Raw genomic sequence first — 20,139 nt, forward strand, 5'->3', positions numbered from 1 at the left:
ATGTCTTGTTCACGGAGCCGTCAAGGAACTGGTGACATTGGATCACAAAGTGTGTATCTGGGACTAAGATGTAAGAAGGATAGACAAGCAGGAGAAAGCAAGGTCACAAAGACCTTTGAATGCCAAAGTGAGCATTTTGTACTTCCTTCTAGAGGCAGTTGGAAGCCCCTGGAGTTCATTGAGTGAAAGTGGAAGGTGAAGGAGGGTAGTGAGAGGGACATGATCAGATCTTCATTTTAGGAGAATCACTTTGGTAGCAGAAACTTGAAGCAGGATGACCTATTAGCAGGCTATTGCAACAAGCCAAGTTTGAGGTGAAGAGGGCTCATACTAGAGTGGTAACAGTATCAGAAGAAAGAAGGGAATGTATTCATGAGATGTTACAACTATGAAATTCATAGGCCTTGGCAACAGCTTGGATATGGGAAGTGAAAGACCGTGAATTCTGCAGGATGACTTCTAGGTTGCAGGGAGGATGGTGTTGGCTTCTACAATAATAGGGAAGGTAGGAATAGGGGAGGATTTAGGGGCAGAGATAATGAGTTTTGTTTTATACACAATGAGTTTAAGATGTCTACTCGACAAGATTTCTGAAAGACAGATGGAAATGTGAGATTGAAGGTCAGAAGAGACATTGAGACAGGAAAAGTAGATTTAAGAATTATCAGCACAAAGACAGTAATTAAATTTATGGGAGCTAATGAAATCAGGAAGTGAAGAAGTATAGAGGGAGAAGAGAAGAGGACCCAAGACAACACCTATTGTTAGAGGCCATGGTCCCAAGGAGAATACATCAAAAAAGACAGAGGAGTCATGATCAAATAAGTAGAAGAAAAACAAAAGAGAGAATGATGTCTCAGAAACTTAGTACCAAAAATGATCAACATTGTCAAAGGTTGCAGAGAAATAAAAGAAAATGAAAATTGATAAAAGGACATTGGTTTTGTCAAGTAGGAGATCATTAGTAACTTTAGAAAGAGCAGTTCTGGTGGAATGATAAGGTCAGAAGCCAGATTGTAAGGGATTAAGAAGAGAGAAGGGAGAGAGAGTGAAGGTACCCATTAAAAATGGCTTATAGTTTAGATAAGAAAGTACTGGAAAAAAAATAGGATAATAGCAGGGGTGGAAGACTCAAATGAAGATCTTTTTTTAATAGAGAAGATTTGGGCATTTCTGTAGGCAGTCTGAGACAGTAGAGACAGAAAGACTGGCAATAAGTGAGAATAGGGAATACATGTGAACAGAGGAGCAATGTGTTTGAGGAAATTGGAAGCAATGAAATCCCTTGAACAGCTATAGCTAGAAGGATTATCCTTGGTAAGGAGTAAGCCCACTTCATCATATCAAACAGGAGTGAGGGAGGAGAAAGTGGCAGAAAATATCTCAGTGATAAGAAATGATGAATAGAGGAAGAAAGAAAATTCATGACCAAACAAAGCCCTCATTTTTTTTCTGTAAACTATGAGGCAAAATTCTCCACAGAGAGTTGAGGTAGAAAGAAGCATGGGAGGTTAAAGAGGGATGAAAAAGTTTGAGAGAATTACTGTGGAAAGTGATATAATGAGCTGATAAGGAAAGTATAGTAAGATTGCCTAGAAGCCCAACTGAGGTGATGTAACATAAGTTTATAGTCGACCCAGAATCAATATGTGATTTTTCTCCATTTATATGGAGCAGCAAATATGTAGACACAAGGCAACAAATAGTGGGAGTGATCCAAGACTGAGACTTGACAGAGAGTAATTAACAATTTGACAAGGGTCAATGGATTCAAGAGAGGAGATGAATTAGTTCATCAAGCAATCAAGCTGGGAAGAGGAGAATGTGATTGGCTTAGAGGAGATGGCCTGGGAAAGGTGTCAAGGAATTTGAAGTGATGATGGTGATAAAGAAGAGGATTATGTAAAGAAGATGGATATAGAGATGAAAACCAATAGATTATGAGCAAATTAGGGGAATTCAGAATTCTTGAACATGGAGGTGGTACATTTGTGGAGGAGAAAAATTAAGGGTATGACCATCTTTGTATTTGTCTGAGGTAGGATGTGAATATAGTTCATGGAGGAGAGTAGATTAAGGAATTGAGTAACTCGAAGATTTAAGAGAAAATCAGTATCAGTATGTATGTTAAAATCCCCTCGTATGAAATGACAACTGAGGAAAGAAAAACTGGCTGTAAGCCAGATATGAAACTCATTAAGGAAGAAAGAGGAGTACCTTGGGAGCTGTCTAGACAATATTACAAGGAGGTTTGAGTTGGTGGTATATATAAACAGTATAACTATTAAAGGAAGAGAGTTTCCTGAGTAAGGGATGAAGGCAAAGAACCTGAACGTGGTAATGAGAAATAAAAAGCAATCCAACCACACCTCAATCTATGAGCTGAGGAAAATAATAAAGGTAAAGTCAGTTCTAGAAAGGAAGCTGTGTCATTATGGAAAATCCAGGTTTCAATATGGATGGAATACCAGAGGGATAGATTTAAGATGAAGGACAGATTGTTACCTGTTGAACAGGTATTCCAAAAAACACATTGGAAGCACTGAGTGGAGTTTAGACAAAACTTTCAAGTGTGAAGATGAGATCAATGGAAATGAGGAATTGAGTGATAGGGATTGTTGAGTGGTTTGAATCATTATCTACGGGAGTTCAGAGTCACTGGACTGTGAAGGTTCTGAACAAATATAAATATGGTCATCATTGAGTGAAGGGTAACATATCTCTGCTCTCAAAGGCCAGGTGCAACAGGAAATGGGAAGTCTGAAGTAAAAAGAAGGGTTGTTTTTCTTTGCATCAGAGGTTTTCCATATTTCCATTGGGAAATTGGGCTGGCAGCAGAAGGGAGAATATACCTTATGCTGAAATAGAGGGAAGTTGTTGATTTAGAATACATGGAAGATGTCTAGCCTGTCTCCTCGCAGTCTTTATTATAGGGACACACAATTCCAAGCAGAAAATGGAAGGATCAGCACCCAAGTGGACCCACAGTCTCAGCAGTGATGGCTTATTATAAATTGACAAAAGGAAGTGGTAGATTCCACATGTAGATTGAAAACTCTCAATCTAGCCACTAGCAGTCTTTTATCAGGGGCCATGCACAGTATGCCCCCAATCTGAGATCTTCTATATTTTATTCACTATATGATCTCACTGAGGTAGATAGTCCCTTCACTGATATAGATCATAACCCAGCCATGCCTTCTTATCCTATATAATTTTTCTTCATCTCAATATTATATCATTATATTTGGCACCTGTCCTCTTACCTCTACCAATCTTATCCTTAACTTAATTGAAATTTTCTGACTATACAATTCACCCAGCACTTACTTACATTGCCTCTGCTCCTCTATTCTTTGCATTTAGTAAATCATCCCAGCAACACCATAATCTCCTAGAGGGCAGGGATCATGGTTTTCTGCTTCTTTGCATCTTCCATAATCTGGAGCTCTCTATTTCTTAATAATGGCAACTGCTTTGCACCAGTTAAGTTTTCAAGGAAATGGTGATAAGCAATAATCTTAAGTTTTGCTTTTTTCCATTTTCCTCCTTTTTGAATCAATAATTCATTTGAGTTAAAGATTTTATAACTGTTCAAATATTTTCTTTTTCTTTTTAGTCTTTCTTCTAATTTGATGTTCACTTTGACCCTTCCTCTAAACACTGACACATGAATCTAAGTGATTTTCTTTTAGTTAAGATATTATAAATTTAAAGTTTTATAATCTTCTTCAATGTTTTCCATGTCCAGTATCTTCCAACTCTCAACACTCCTTTAAAAGAAAGTATTTCTCCCCTTGTTTCTGTTTCTATCTGTCTGTCTCTCTCTCCCCACATATGTGTATACATATACGCACATACATAATGTGTGCATATCTTTTATAGTATCTATATGTGTGTGTATCAGATTTCTGACTAGTCAACAAGTCATTTTTCTCTTTTGTTTTTCAAACCCAAGACATATTTTTAAATCTTTTTTTTTTTTTGCCACAATCTCCTATGCCTACTTTCTTATGAAAATGACTTAGTATTGAGAAAAGTGTTGACTTCAATGGGAGGACCTCGAATGAGTCTTACCATATAATTTCTCTGTCTCATTATTTTCAATAACAGATGGTGGAACATAAGCATCAATTATTTTTGTGGTGGTCATAGTAAGTGCTTGATAAATGCTTGGTAATTGATTGATTATGTTTATCGCAATCACTTCAAGATGATGCAACAAAGTATTCTATGAAATAATGTTTCATTTCCCTTGTGTGCATGATGAAATAATTTCTACCAAATCTTTTGTCTACCTCTCCAAGGACACCTTACTGACCAGATCACCTTTCCATTTAACTGCAATTTCCTTTTGCCTTCTGGTTTCATTTATTGTGCAAATATCAATATTAACATGGTTTGGTTTCCAATATTTTGTCATTGGACAAGGATTTCACAGTTTAGAGTTCCTTCAGTTAAGTAAATGTTTTTGTTCTAAAAAAAGAAAATCTTAACAGGTTTGTCTCTTTTTTTTACATTACTCTCCACCATGATGGAGGAAGCAGAAGGAACTTCAATAGACTTGTGCACCATTTTTAATTTCTATTTGTTTCATGAGTTGCCATGGCCAAAGAAAACATGCTATAATAAACCACTTAAAAGACATAAATTCTAAATTTAGTTTCATTAGACCTCAGAAGATTCAGCCTGTTGATAATAAATATTTCCAACAATTTAAACTTGTTTCAATAAAATTTATTTTTTATGGATTTTACTGTATCCTTACTTTATCACACCAGTTTTGTTCTTCAAAGAAGCAAAATAGAAAATGTGGTGGTGCTACAAAGGAAAAACAAAAACAAAAACAGAATGATTGCACATAGTTCCTGTCAATTGCTCAACATTTCCAGAAAACTTCAGATCTTTATTTAATTTTTCAAGTAACAATGGAATCTTAAATAATTGATCAAAAGTATCAAGAAGTTAATTGTCTAAACATTAAGAAATAATACCAATTCAATGAAGGGAAACAGTAAGTGACAAATGATTAAAAAAAATTCTGCTTGCAATCTGGTGACAGTGGAGTGAGATTATCTTGAACTGCGAGGGAAAATTGAGGTATCAGGGAAGAAAAAAACCCACTACCAAAATGTATGCATTGTATCTTCTGATTTTGTCTCGTGCTTCAACTAGGGTTTTGAACAAGTCTTTGCATCTCTGGGCTGGTAATATCTCTGGGGATAGTAGGAATGGCAAGTATAATGGCATATCTGCTTGTCATTGAGGTGGAACAACTGAGTACACAGTCATTTTGTTGCCCCATTCCTAAAATGTATGGATTTATTCTAAAAGCAAGGTCATAATACTACATGTTTCTGCTTCATGTGAGACATAGTATTACCATTCATAATAAAGTAAAAGTTTAAAGGTGGTATATATTTTAAAGCCTCCTTTCTAAGCTAATCTCTAAATTACAATGGTTTGTAGTAGAGTAAATGAATGAAAAAAAAATGTTTCTTTTGTATCCTGTGCATTTAGTTACCATCTGGCTCATAGTAATTATTTAATAAATTTGTATTGGCTAACTGAAAAACCTACAATAAGAACTTAAATATTTGTCAACATACAAGTAGTTAGGTGGCACAATGGAGAGAGCACTGGGGTCTTGTTTCAGGAATAGCTGAATTGAAATTCAGGTTCAGATCCTTTCAAATCCAGGTTCAGATCCTTTCAAATGCAGGTTCAGATCCTTTCAAATCCAGGTTCAGATCCTTGCTGGGTGAGTGATCTTGGAAAATCAATTAACTTTTGACTGCTTCAGATTCCTCACCTGTAAACTGGGAATAATAATATCCCCTTTTTTCAAAGTTATTATAAGGAACAAATGAGTTCATATTTGTAAAATATCTGGTATATAGTTGTCACTTAATATATGCTTGTTTTCATTCTCTGCTTCCTTCCCTTTCTTCTCCTTCCCTCCCTTCCTCTTCCATTTACTTCCATTTCGTACATGCCTGCTTTCCTTCCTTTTTTCCCCACACTGTGTGATAAGCTCTTGAGTTAAAAAAATAAAAACCAGACAGTCTCTGTCCTAAAGGATAAAACACATAGAAACATAGGATAGGAAATTTCAATTTGGAAGGGAGCTTACAGGCCATCTAGTCTGTCTGCTTCATTCATAAGTAAGGCAACTAGGACCAAAGACCTTGGCCTGAGTACAAAAGGAATAAGTGAAAGAAGCTGGATTTGAGCCAGATCCCCAGACTATAAAACCAGTGAGAGCCTAGTGGTCAGTGAAGCATAGAAAAGGGAATTATGGGAGTTATGGCATTGCTATTGGTACCTGTGCAATTAACTGAATCTCATTGTGACCTGCTTCTTCCTATAAATAGAGGTGTTGGACAAGTTGGCCTTTAAGGTCCCTTTCACTCTGAATCTGTGTAATCTATGACTGTGTGCCCTATACCTGAGGGCAGTATGAGGACGTGAAATGTTTAGCACCTTTTAGTCTACTTGTTGTCTACACATAGGAAAGATAAATAACAACCAGTCACCCCATTACTTCCAAGACGTCAGTGTGAACTCTGTCTAGCTGAATATAAATAAAAGCTCCCATAGAATTCTTTGACCTCACTTCCTTATACACCTAGGGATGACTGCTAAAAGAACACAGACCATAAAGAGCATCCTGCCATGTATTAGATCTTTATCGTGTAAGTGGATACATTTTAATTGCTTCAAGAGATTGCTTAACATTATAGATCAATCCCCAGGATTTGTGATGACATTTCTCTTGTAAAATTAATTATTAATACCATGATCATTTGCTTAATACATTATTAGTTTTCATTGATCAGCACTTCCTGTTTGTTTAAAATTGTCCTAATCACCAGGCATGTCAGAAGAGTATCCAAAGTCATCCAATTAAGAGACATCCTCTGTCCCTCTTCCACCATGTACAGCCTCTTCCTTCAAGCAGAATCAAAATTAAGTATTCCTTCTTTCTTCACAGAATATTTAGGCTGGTTTTATCAGAAATGGGACAAGTTAAGGGCATAAAAAAGGAATAAAGCACTCTAATGAGGTTACTTCAATTTCAATTACTTCTACAACCTACTTAGCAAATGAGAGGCTTCTTTCAGTGTTTTTAATGGGTGAGTACTAGATTAGCCTGGCTTCTGCAATCAACTATTTTAATGTGGCCTAAACACCTGGAAATTGTTTCTTATGAATAGTGTCTTGGAAGTGAGTAGTAGTGGGTCATCAAAGTTTGTAAATATTGAGAATTACAATAATACTTTTTGACTGAGGATGTTTATTGCCTGTTGTGGTCTTAGATTAGTCATTTAACAATCCTGGTCTGCTTCTTCAATGGAAAAACTGAAGGATTTGGTCCATATCAGAAATTCTTAATGTTTTTTACATGACAAAGATGCCTTTAGTGGTATGGTGAAGCTTATAGATCCCTTCTCAGAACAATGTTTATAAATGAGTAAAATAAAAAGCATATGATTATGAAAGAAATTACATTAAGATATAGATATCATTTTTAATTTCATAGACACCACCGTCCACAAGACCATTGAAATTTCTCCAAGTTTAATATCTGATGATTCCATGAATTATTTTATGGTATTTTAGAATTTTCATAATCATTTAACAAACTTAATCAACAAGATTAAAAAAAAATTATTGCATGTTGTAGACATTTAGTTTCCTTTAAAAAAAAATCCTTCTTTCTCTATTTGACAAATCAATCAAGGAGAACTTATTACTTGGTGTGACAGATACTATCCTCAGTGTTGGGGAAACAAAGAAAAACAAACAAGACACACAAAATTGTCCTTACACTCACTGTGCTTGCATACTAATAGGACTATGCAGGCATAGAAATGTTTGACTTAACCTTGGGAATAACTGCCAATGGAGCTGAGACAACTAAGTGCTAATTCGTAAGATTCTTTTCACATTCTCTACTCTGAAGAAGCCAAGTTCAGTGAGCAACAATATCCGGGTATCACCAATAACAATAATTAATAATAATAGTAAGCATTTCTGTAGAACCTGCAATTTGCCAGGCACCATGATAAGTGTTTTATAAATATGCTTTATCTTCCTAACAAATTTAAAAGATATATGTTGCTGTTATTATTCCTATTTTACATTTGAGGAAACTGAGACAAGAAGAAATTAACTGCTAGATGCAGATGGACTCATTTCCAGATGTTCATAAAATGTGGGTTCCAGTTCTTATTCTTCTACTCCCTACCAGTATGACTTTGGCCAAATCACTTCACCTCCCTGTGCTTTATCTGTAAAAGCGAAGATGTTAGGCTAGACTAAAGTCCTTTCTAGTCAGAGATGAACTGATAAATGTTTAATAATTGACTTTCCAAAAAATTACAAATGCTACACTTTTAAGTTTTAACTCATCTTGTGAACATTTTCTCCAATATTTGATTAAGTCTAGATAATCAACAAAAGAAGAAATCTAGCTCTGATTTGTAGCATTCATCAATTCATAAATTGTAATAATGGTCTCTCATGACCAATAGAAGTAGGATCTACCCAGCTCTTCATCTCTAATCTTAAGCAAGATATCTATGAGACTCAGCCCACACTGTGCCTCATTAACTATAGCAAGAGGAAGTTTTTAATGACTCAGGACCCTGGAAAGTTCCTCCTTTCACTAGAGAGCATCTTTGTTCCAGAGTTTAGTTTAAGAGAAAAAGAGCAGCTCACTGTTCTACTGCCAACTTTTGTTCTGATTCATCACCTTAATGAGATAAGGCCATTCTCTGGGGCTACTGTGTCCAAAGGACAGATCCCTACTATGTACAATAAGCAGACTTTCTATTGCTTTTCATCTTCAGTAATGATTCCTAGCCCATGGTGAAGGATTGGGGAAGGGAAATGATGCAAAAGGTGGGGAGGGTGGGGTGTTCCATATGTAGATTTGACCATAATTCATTTTCAGTGCCTGCCTCAATTTTGTACACGAATGACTGGCATATATTTCTATATAACCTTCAACAATATGAAGCATTTATGGGAGCAGGGTACATAAGGAATTGAACTTATGATTCAAGGAAGCTCCCTGCAAGCATGCAGATTAGAAACTACTTTGAAATTTGTTATATTCAAGAACTGCCTAAGACACTAAAAAGTTCAGCAGTGTGAACAAGGGACATTCAGTCCATACGGTCAGTATGTGTCAGTGGCAGATCTTAAACCCAAATCCAAATATTTCTGATACCGAGACCCTATTCCAGAGGCTACAGTGCTTTCTTTGGCTCTTCTTGCTTGTTGACAAATCCCCTAAAACTACTTTTTTTGGGGGGAAGAGGAGGCAAATATATAATTTTGAGAAGTGTAAAGATTTCTTTTCCACCAGGTAATAAGATAAATTTATAGTATTTCTGAACTTTGATACTTGAAGGATTCATGAAAAAGCTAATCCATTTGTCTGTCTTCCAATTGTGTAACATTTTAATCACAGAAGAAGTACCCATTGAGCTATACTGACTCATCTCCCTTAATGAAGTGAGTTTGGATTCAGAAAGCCTGGTTTGAAATCTTGCCTCCCATGTTCACTATTTTGTTATTTTTCTTAGACCACAGTTTCCTCATCTGTAAAATGTAGGAGCAGAACTAGATAGACTCTGACATCCTTTTTTGGCCCTAAATCTATGATATCTTAGAGAGAATTAGATCTAAAAGGTTAATTGAGAGAAAAGAAAGGTAGATCAAATTGTTTCAAATTCATAGCTCTTAACCTGTCCAGCCTTTCTTTCCATGAACCCACACATGTATAATGTGTATACAGTCATATATATATATATATATATATATATATATATACATGTGTGCATGCACATATGCATAAACATATATGTGCATATGTTTATGTGGGTGTGTTTATGTTTCCCTTCGGGTATGAATTTCATTTAGATTCCATGGAAAGATTAAATTGCTCAAAAGGCAAGGCACAATGATCCCACATTTCATTGTAATGTCTCTTTCTTTCCCACAGATTAAAGGTTGTATAAAACTTAAAAGAAGCAGCCATTCTAGTCACTAGTTATTGGACTTGAGCCTCCTTTGACCTCGGAAACTGAAGATGAGGTTGCTATGGGAACTCCTGGTGCTGCAATCATTCATGTTGTGCCTTGCAGGTAAAATGTCATTTTAAAACTTTTTGATAAAAAACTCCAGTTTCTCACACAAATTCAAAAGTGGGTCTTCACATTCAGTGCCACTGATAAGATCCTGAGTCCATGTCACTGTGATGAACTTTAATACTATTGAATACATACACACAAACAAAGAGAGAGAGAGAGAGAAAGAGACTGAGACTCATTAAATTATTAGTCTTTTCTATGACTCTTCTGGTTTTATGCCAAAAGCAAAATGTTGTGTTTTCACTCATCTATCCTACCCTAGAGTTATTTTAAAGTATTTTGAAAGATTATTTTTGTTCATGCCCATGATCAATTTCACATTGATATTGGGTGATAATAGAGAAAATCTGGCAGATAGTGTAGCCATTCTGGTTATCAATGAATACAAGACCATCAAGAATTATTTAGTTACTTCATTGATACAACTTCATTTGGTTATCTGGGTTTGTAAATGGTTGATGAATTTCTCTGGTTATTGTTATGAGTGGATAACTTTCTTGTTGAATTTTGGTTCTGGTCTTAACTCCATAAGAACTGGATAGAAAAAAGAGCTCAGATTACCCTCCAGTATGATAAGCACATAGACCCTGTTTAGACGAGAGAGAGAGAAAGATGTATGCAGATAGATAAATCTATATTGTTATAATTTCCCTTCTTAAAATCATAAAATTATTAGCTCCTCTCTTACTCAGTTTAGGTGCTGTCTTCTACTTGAAGTGCTTTCTAATTTCAGAGGTTATAAGTGTGCTCATTACTCTCAGATTCACTTGTATTTAAAATAGCTGTTAAAATATTCAATCCCCTTTTACTTTATTTCATTCCTTTCTTTTTGTATTCAGAAAACCTAATGCAAAACTTTGTGTATGGTGGATATTTTATAAATGTTTCATTGGAAAAGAATTTTATTGGTCTTCCAAGTGATAGCTTTATTATTTGGACATAATTTGTTGCAACCAGCACATAAAATAGGAGAAGTACAAAATGTATTACAGAGTCAAACATGAAAATTATTTTAGAATTCTTCTTGTCATCCTATATACATATAGAGTATACTATATATAATGCCCTATGCTAATCAGTGGGGATACAAATAAGAACAAAAAGACTATCTTCCTTCATGAGCTTCGGATCTAATGGGGGGGGGATCACATAAGAAAGATAAAAGGTGAGTGGAACACCAGAAGGAATGATTTTGAGGCTTTGGGGAAAGGATTAATTGCTCTGTTTTCAATTCAGAGGAAGGGATCAAAGCAACTAAAGGTTTTGAAGCAATTTCTGGTGATGATGTTTCCTGGTAATGAACTTTTCTTTGTGAAGTGTGAAAGGGAATTGGATAATGATGTTGTTGTTTATGCTGATGATGATGGTGATGATGGTGATACTGGAGTAAGAACCAAGTAGGAGACATGATAGCAAGTGAAACTATTTTGAGAAGATTGAGTGAGGGATGGCAGGGTCAGAACTTTTATTTCATATGTCTCAAGTTGTTCCCTGAGAGGAACTTTCTTCTTCTAATGCAAATTCTGTCCTTTATACTTTTTAAGATTTGTCTGAAATCCTGAAAACAATAGTCAAATTGCCACTTTCATGGTCTCTGGAAAGATATAACACTGACCTATCCTATAGTTTCATTCACCTTCTTTCCAAACCAAGGCCTTTTCCTATATTTATTGTTTCATATTGCTAAACTATGATCTCCTTAAGAGGACAGTCTTGTTTTTTGTATTTCTGTTCCCATTATCTACATAGATCTCAGACTGTGCTTGGTGCATAGAAAGCACCCAATTAACATTTTGGGGGGAGAGGTTTTTTTTTTTTTGGTTTGGGTTTTGTCCTTCATTCACTAGGAGGCTAATTATTTTTCTCATTGTCAATTGGTATAAGAAGCAGGGCTTGAATCTAGGTTGTTCTATTTCCCATAATGCTAAGATCATTTTTATTAAGATGAGTAAATGACATTTATCAAAGGCAAACTAGAAACATATATGAACAAGTTTACACTAAATTTGTAAATTCAGTTTCCAAATCCTGACTTATAGGTTGTTAGGATACTAAATAGAGTGTTGGGCTTGGAATCAGGAAGTCCTGACTTCCAATCATTTCCCAGATATTCACTAGCTGTGTGTCTCTGGGAAATGCACTTCAAAGTTTCCTCATAACATTCTCCTAACTAGGTAACTTTGAGAATCAAATGAGATAATATTTACAAAGTATTTGTAAATCTTTAAAAAAAGTATCCATCATATGAGACAGTATGGTTCAAGGTAGTAGTGTTGGAGGGGCAACAGCTGTGAATAGACTCCCGATTCTGCCACCAATATACCTTGGCTAACTCTTGAGGCTTCAATTTATATAATCAAGGGATCTGAATAGCCTTCAAAAGTCTGAAACTATAACTCTCAGATACCATGATCTAAGCCAATTCATACCTTTATTACAACATACTCATGGATCATTATATACTTCAACAACAATACTGTATGAGGATGTATTCAAAGAGAAGATCTAACTCGGTCCCAATTGATCAATGATGGACAGAAGCAGCTACACCCAGAGAAGGAACACTGGAAAATGAGTGTAAGCTGTTTGCATTTTTGTTTTTCTTCCTGGGTTATTTTTACCCTCTGAATCCAATTCTTCCTGTGCAACAAGAGAACTGTTCTGTTCTGCACACATATATTTTATCTAGAATATACTGTGACATATTTAACACGTATAGGACTGCTTGCCATCTGGGGGAGGGGTGGAGGGAGGGAGGGGAAAAATCGGAACAGAAGTGAATGCAAGAGATAATGTTGTAAAAAATTACCCTGGCATGGGTTCTGTCAATAAAAAGTTATAATTATTAAAAAAAATACTCATGGTTTAAAACCCTGTTTTTTCTTGAAGACCTACAATATGGCATAACCTCCTTTATTTCTCAGTATCTCAGGAAATGTTCTGAATCTACTTGTTATATGTAATTGTTGATGTGCAACTGAAAAGTTGATGTTCACATTGAGTATTCCCTTTACTGATGAAATCAGGGTTCAGGCTTCCTTTCCCATTTCACAGTATTGTAAAGGTATTGAAAAATTAAAAGTTCATAATCAAAGGAACAATTATTTAATTTTGCTATAATTCAAGGCCCAAGGATGGAAATTTATTCAAAACTAACCTTAGAATTGGGCATGCATCTTTCCTAATTTTTGGCCAATTTGTGAGGGATGTTTTATTGATTCTCTTTGTGAGCTTCCATTGTGAATTTTCTCCTTTATATCATATTAACATTCTCTTTAATATGTCTGTTTTAGAATAGGCAAAGTGAAGCTTTAATTAATAGTTTTTGTTTTCTTGTGATTTGTCTTGATTTTACTAATTTGCCTACAGTTTCATCCTATGAATTCTGAACGGTTTTTTTTATTTGTTCAATTGATTTCATTCCTCTGAACTTCTCTTGAATGTTTTCTTGTTTTCATTGTAGTATGCATGTGGTACCATGTATTTAAGAAAAAATACAGTATTAGTCTGTTATGGTGCCCATATAAAATAATTCTGGGTATTACAAAATGACATTCTTTTTACCACCTCTATATCTTTGCAAACACTGTCCTCCTCCCTTGAATTAATTCCCTTCTCTATCACAGAATCTCTAAACTCTATCAGCAATCAATTCAAGCTTCACATCCAACAAGAAACTTTTCCTATGTACCTAGATCTGGGTTGTGAACAGAGTATATAAGATGTACTTTTCTCCATTTTTATTAGGCTAATTTCCCACTTAGTAGTGCTCACCACCAATTGATTCTTTGTATTAAGAAGTGGCTCATTAGATAGAGTGCTGGGCCTGGACTCAAGAAGTCCTTACTCAAGAAGTCCAATACTTACTAATTGTGTGATCCTGGGCAAGACATTTAGCCTCTGTTTGCCTTAATTCATGAAAAAAGAAATGTCAAACCACTTCACTATCTTTGCCCAGAAAACCCTATGGACAGTATGGTCCATGGTGTCACAAAATGTCAGACACAAATGAACAACTTTATTTTTTATTATAGTAAGTTTATTTATTTTTAATACATATTGCTTTATGAATCATGTTGGGAGAGAAAAATCAGAGCAAAATGGAAAAAACTTTGGGAGAGATAAAAAAAACAGAAAAAAAGAAATGAACACAGCATGCATTGATTTACATTCAGTCTCCTTAGTTCTAACAATATTTTTCTTTACAATTTTCCCTTCCCATGTTTATTCCTTGAGGGCAAAGATTATCCATTTTTGTTTGTATATTCCCAGGACCTAGGAAAGTACCAGTCAAAGCATGGGTACCTACTAAATACTAAATACATTAAATTCGTTTTCCAATCCAAGACACTACTTCAGAAATATAAAAGCAATACCCTCAAAGCCAACAAATTAAACTTTGTATGGTATGTTAACCTCTTGATGCCCCTTGAATGATCTTGAAAGATCATTCATCTTCTTGTTTATATTTAAAAGAAAGATGAAGATAGACAAGGAGAGGTGAGGAGAGAACTTCTAGTTCTCTCTTGGTATTCAAGGGAAATGCAGCTAGGCTTTTTCTACCTGTAGACTAAGGATATGCTGGTTTAAACATCTTTTTTTTCCCCTTAGTGTGGTTCAGTAATTCTCCAGCTTCCTCAATTTAAATAGAAGAGTAATTGTTCTCAGGGAATTCATCCTCCTAGAGGTTGATGAAACAGACCTACAAGATCACAAAATATAATGTGTATTCAACCATAGCATTCAGGTGTGCTTTTCATTTTCTACACTAATGGAAGGGCGTAGAAGTGTGGACAATCCAAAATAATTTGCTAAGCCACATATAGAATCATTTCCCTGTCAAAAAAGTAAGAAACTACTTTAAATAATATCAATAAATAGTGAATTCCCATCCCACCCTTCCTGATAGGAGGGAAAGCCCAATATCAGCTTTGGAATACTAATTTCAGTGGCATTTCATGCAGAGGTAATAGTTGATGGTGAATTTAAGTACACGTAGACATGCTAATGTGTGCATATATGAAAAAACTGTAGAGTTAAACCTATTAACTCGTTGCCTAATTCAGTGTCTCTTTCCTAGACTGTGTCTTTATCCTTAAATGCACTTTGTCCTCCTTCTACCTCTTTAAACTAGAGGCTTTCCAGGCTAATCCTGCATGAACCCTTTCCTAATATTGTCCATATTCCTCTCCCTCCCCTCAGTCACCTTGTATTTACCTAAATACATACCTTTGTATGTACCTAGAAGCAGTCTGACCGTGAATGGTTAGTGTTCTAGGCTTAAAGTCATGAAGACCTGACCTCAAAACATACCTCTGATGCTTGCAAACTTTGTGACCCTGCTGAAGACATTTACCCTCTGGGCATCTCACCACATACTTACTCCTATCTCCTGAATATGAACTAATAGAGGGGGTTCCCCAGCCAACACACTGACAAAATAATCAATTCTTCATCTATTAATATGCTTACCAGTGCACATACTATATTCCTCTCTATCATATAACAATAGAATTACCAGTTCCTACATTGTTTTTTTTTCTCTGTATCCCTAGTGCCTAGCATAGTGTTTTGTATATGATAGTTTAATTAATATTTATAAGATGGAAACAACATACTTCTCAGTTGGTATCCATTTTAATATGGCTACATTTTCTCTTTTCTCAGAGTTTTCAATCTTCCAAGACTGCCTATCTTATGAAAAACTGCAGCTTTCCCAAATACAGGCATTTCATTTCTTTGTTCAGCAAAATCTCTGCCATTGTTAACAGCTGCATCTGGCAGGAGGCAATGGGGAAGAGGTCCAATATAATTCAAGGAAGATACTGTGGAATTGACAGATGATCACAAAGAAATGAATGACAAGGGCCTCTGTATTGAATAGTCGATCATAGGTGGATAGCTTGAATTTACAACAGGAATAATATCTTTTCAGAGGTCAGTATCTCTGCCAGTATTCAGAGGGAATGAGTGGTTCCATACCAACATAATAGAGAAGAAAAGAGTTTCTTTAAGCTTTTTCTTTAATTTTCTATATCCCAAGCATGTATTTCTACTTAATAGCTTTAATATACTTCCTAATGAGACCTCCAATAAGTATGCTGACACATAGCAACTTAGACTGATAAAGCACAGAATTTCAGCAAAGCTCAGGCCTGGACACCAAACATCTTTCCTCACTGAAGCATTTCTGAGTCCTCACCAGGATGGTGAGGGCTCAGTAAAATGGGCATTACATAATCTGACTGAAAATCAGGAACCCTTAATATAGCCAGCTAAACTGTTTCTATTCTAAGAATTCTTTTTCTTTCCTGCAAATTTTTCCTTTGCCTTTGCCTTCTTCCTCTCCCCAATAATAGAGATGGAGAATTGAAACAATAAGTGATTCAGGCCAAACATTAAGCATAGAACTTACTATCTGTCCTATTGTAAATAACAAATATTCAGTTAATATCAGAAGAGCGTCTAATAATTATTAGCTTTCATATACACAGTTAACCAAATGCCCAATTGTAGCAACCACCATTTTCTTTCTTTTTTAAAAAATTTTGCCTACTGTATTGTTTCTCTTTATAAGAAACTGACTTGCTGAGGAATTTCCAATTGAAAAGTCTTCTATTGCCAGATAGCCGATTCCCCATTTCCCAGGTGCCCTGTCACAACTATGGCCATGAAATGAAGTCTAGAATGGGAGAAAGATTTAGAAAGGAGAGAACTAATAACTAAGTTAAAAGGCAGAACTTGGCTGAAAATGCAGGAAACATACAAGTCAGAAGAGGCATTGTCGATGCCTTGGAAATATCCTGACCATGGAAGAAAGGGAGAAATCCTTGCTAAAGATGACAGAAATATTTAAAAATATTACAAGGTGATCAAAACTTTGGGCAGCAATGTTCTTGAGAATTTATCTGCAGACAGAAAACAGAAGGGATTATAACATTTTCAATTTGCCCCTCTCTCCAAACTCATGCAGACGTACATGGCAAACTGATGAATTTTAGCTTATTATTAACATTATACTTAATAATTTGGGGATCTGATCCAGTAGTGTCATTACTGTGTCTGTATCCCAAGAAAATTATAAAGGAGGGAAAAGAATCCCACATGTACAAAAATGTTTGCAGCAATTCTTTTTCTGGTGGCAAAGAACTGGAAAAGGAGTGGATGCCCATCAATTGGGGAATGGCTGAACAAGCTATGGTACATGAAAGTAATGGAATATTATTGTTCTATAAAAATGATGAACAAGCTGATTATAGAAAGGCCTGAAAAGATTTACATGAACTGATGTTGAGGAAAACAAATAGAACCAGAAATATATTGTACACAAAAATAGCAAGAATGTGCAATGATCAACTATGAAAAGCTTGGTTTTTCTCAACAGTTCAGTGAGCCAAAGCAATCTCAGTAGAATTTGGACAGAAAATGCCATCTTCATCCAGAAAAAGAACTATAGAACACATGCTATGTTCGCTTATTTTTTCTGTTTTTTTGGTCTCTTCTATGGCTTTTCCGTTTTGCTCTGATTTTTTTTCTCTCAACATGATTTATAAAGCAATATATATTAAAAATAAATACTTATTACAATAAAAATAAAACAAATTTAAAAAAAGAATTTTTGTGTCAATGTCTACCTAAGATTTTCTCAACTTAGAATTGCATATATTATATCTGGAAAAGCCTGGAATTTTCAATTGTATCAAAGTAGGTAAATTAGGAAGGAATTTGGGATACAAACATGTGCCATAACGTGTCTTGAAGCTGCTAATATAAAGAATGTTAAGTGGCCCTATATACTGGAAAATGACATTCTTTCCAGGGGCATAATTTTCATCTTGGTACCTACATTACCCTAAGGCTCTTCTTCTGGGCTCTTCTAGTTATCTTGATCCAGTCTTTGTTTAGAACAGGTTATATGTTGTCTGTTCTTTGATATCACAGACATGGGGTCAGAGGATCAAAGATTTAAAGCTGAAAAGCATTTTTAGCAATCAGCTAACTTAACATCCTAATTTCACAGAAGAGGCAACTGAGATTATGAGAGTTGACATGACTTGCCTAGCATCATGTAGATAATGTGCCAGAGTTGGGAATTTGAGCCCAGGGTCTTAAACACCAGGGTCAATGTCCTTTCCATTGTGTTAGTGCTATATTACATATATCAAATTGGCCTGATTTGACCAGACTTTGTACTTCAGAGGATTCTCTGCTGATATGGAAGTTGGTTAGGAATAACACTAATACTTTAAAACAGCAATTTAAGTCTTAAACACTTCCTGAAAAAAAGGTAAGCAGTATCATTATCATCAATCTCAGTTTATACATGCTTCAGTAGGAGTCTCTGTAAGGACAGATGCCTTTTTAATTATCACAATCTTAGTATGCGCCCAAGTTGAGAATAAAAACCAGGTCTCCTGATACCAATTCCACAACATATATAGACAAGGCTCCCCTGATCAATTTGACAAACTTATCTCTTTTCCTATAGAGTACAGAAATGACCCTTGGCATTTAATAAATTGTGTCCTTTGCTGACTAATAAAAATAAGTAGACTGTTGAGAGCTCATGCTATAGTTTCAGTGGGTAAGGACCAATAGTATGTCAAACCTAATCTTCTCCGGGGGAGAATATATAAGTTAGGGTTAGAAATGAGGACTTCTAAAACTTCATAGAGATAAATAGTTAATTCCAGGAAAAAAAAAACTGAAAAAAGGCAGTGTCAATAGGAGATATTCAAATATACCCACTGTCATCATGTCAGTCCAGTTACCAAGATTAACTTGATAAAAGTGGAGGTAACTTCCTGATGGCATTTTTTTTTCATCATATCTGTCCCTCTTATGCCATTTTTTCCTTCTTTTCTCCTTAAAGTCTGCCTTATTTATTTAAATCTCCTTCATCTACATAAAATATTATAGAGAAAGAAGGAGAATAACAAAGTATTGTTTACCCTGAATCCCATATTTTCCCAGGGATATCTCTGCTTACATTATTCCTGAATGGCAGGGGCAAAAAGAAGCATTTTATGCTAAGTTAAAAGGTAGGGGTATGAGCAATATAGGAATGTTTATGTGTTATATGTTTATAATTGTATTATTTTATAGTTACACAACTCACAACTTCCCTTGGTTAAATTTTTTAAAAAGATTGCATTCTTGATGTAATCTGGCACATAGATATTCTAATGACTTTTCTTCAAATACTCTTCTTCAGTGCCAAAGTCCTCACTGTAAACTCCTAGGCTAATTCATTCATTTATTTTATATATTGGTTCTTTTCCTTTATATTCCACTATTTTCTTCTAACCTGATATGTGTGTGTATGTGTATATATATATATATATATATATATATATATATACATATATATATATATATGTATATATATATATATATAAAACAACACTTATGTAGGATATATGTACAGATATATATATATATGCATTCCATATATATACTTGTGTGTATTTTATTTATGCCTTTTGTTGTTTTACACCACAATAATTTCCCCCCACTATTCTTTTCTCCTCACTACCAAGAGCTACCCCATATAATGATGAGTATTTTTATAAGTTCAAAAGGAAAAAGAGAAGAAAAGCAGATTTCAGATTTTAATGCATTGATTGATGCACAACATTTGGGGATTTCCGACCTCTGCAAAGGAGTTGAATTGAGATGTTTTCTCATAATTTTCCTTTTAGGCAATACTTGCCTTTTGAGTGTGTGTGCTTCTATGTATGTGTTATTGTACTTTTCATTTGCATTGTTGTAGTAATTAGGCATATTGCTTTCTTGGTTCTGCTCACTTCTTTTTTTTTTCTATCAGTTAGTTCCTTAAGGTTTTAGTGTAAAATAGCCTAGGAGAGAGGAAATAAGATCTGAAATTATATGGTTGAAATGCAAGTAAAAAAAGAAAGATGTGAATGATTATGCAGAGATGGAATTAATGAAATTTGGAAGTAGAATTGTATGAAGG

The 20,139-nt window shown here is 35.0% G+C and overlaps 1 protein-coding gene across 5 annotated transcripts in view; it reads left to right on the plus strand.

The window, feature by feature from the left end:
- The window catches only part of CNTN4 (contactin 4), a 1,178,424-nt gene that overhangs the window by 643,993 nt on the left and 514,292 nt on the right, over nt 1-20,139 (plus strand). For all 5 annotated transcript variants that reach the window (XM_031954124.1, XM_031954148.1, XM_031954139.1 and 2 more), the window contains one exon: nt 10,016-10,157. In XM_031954124.1, coding sequence (XP_031809984.1) covers nt 10,103-10,157 — 55 coding nt within the window. In that variant the 5' untranslated portion in view covers nt 10,016-10,102. The remainder of the gene's footprint in view (nt 1-10,015; nt 10,158-20,139) is intronic.

This window comes from Sarcophilus harrisii, chromosome 1 (assembly GCF_902635505.1).
Source record: "Sarcophilus harrisii chromosome 1, mSarHar1.11, whole genome shotgun sequence".
Lineage (NCBI taxonomy): Eukaryota > Metazoa > Chordata > Mammalia > Dasyuromorphia > Dasyuridae > Sarcophilus > Sarcophilus harrisii.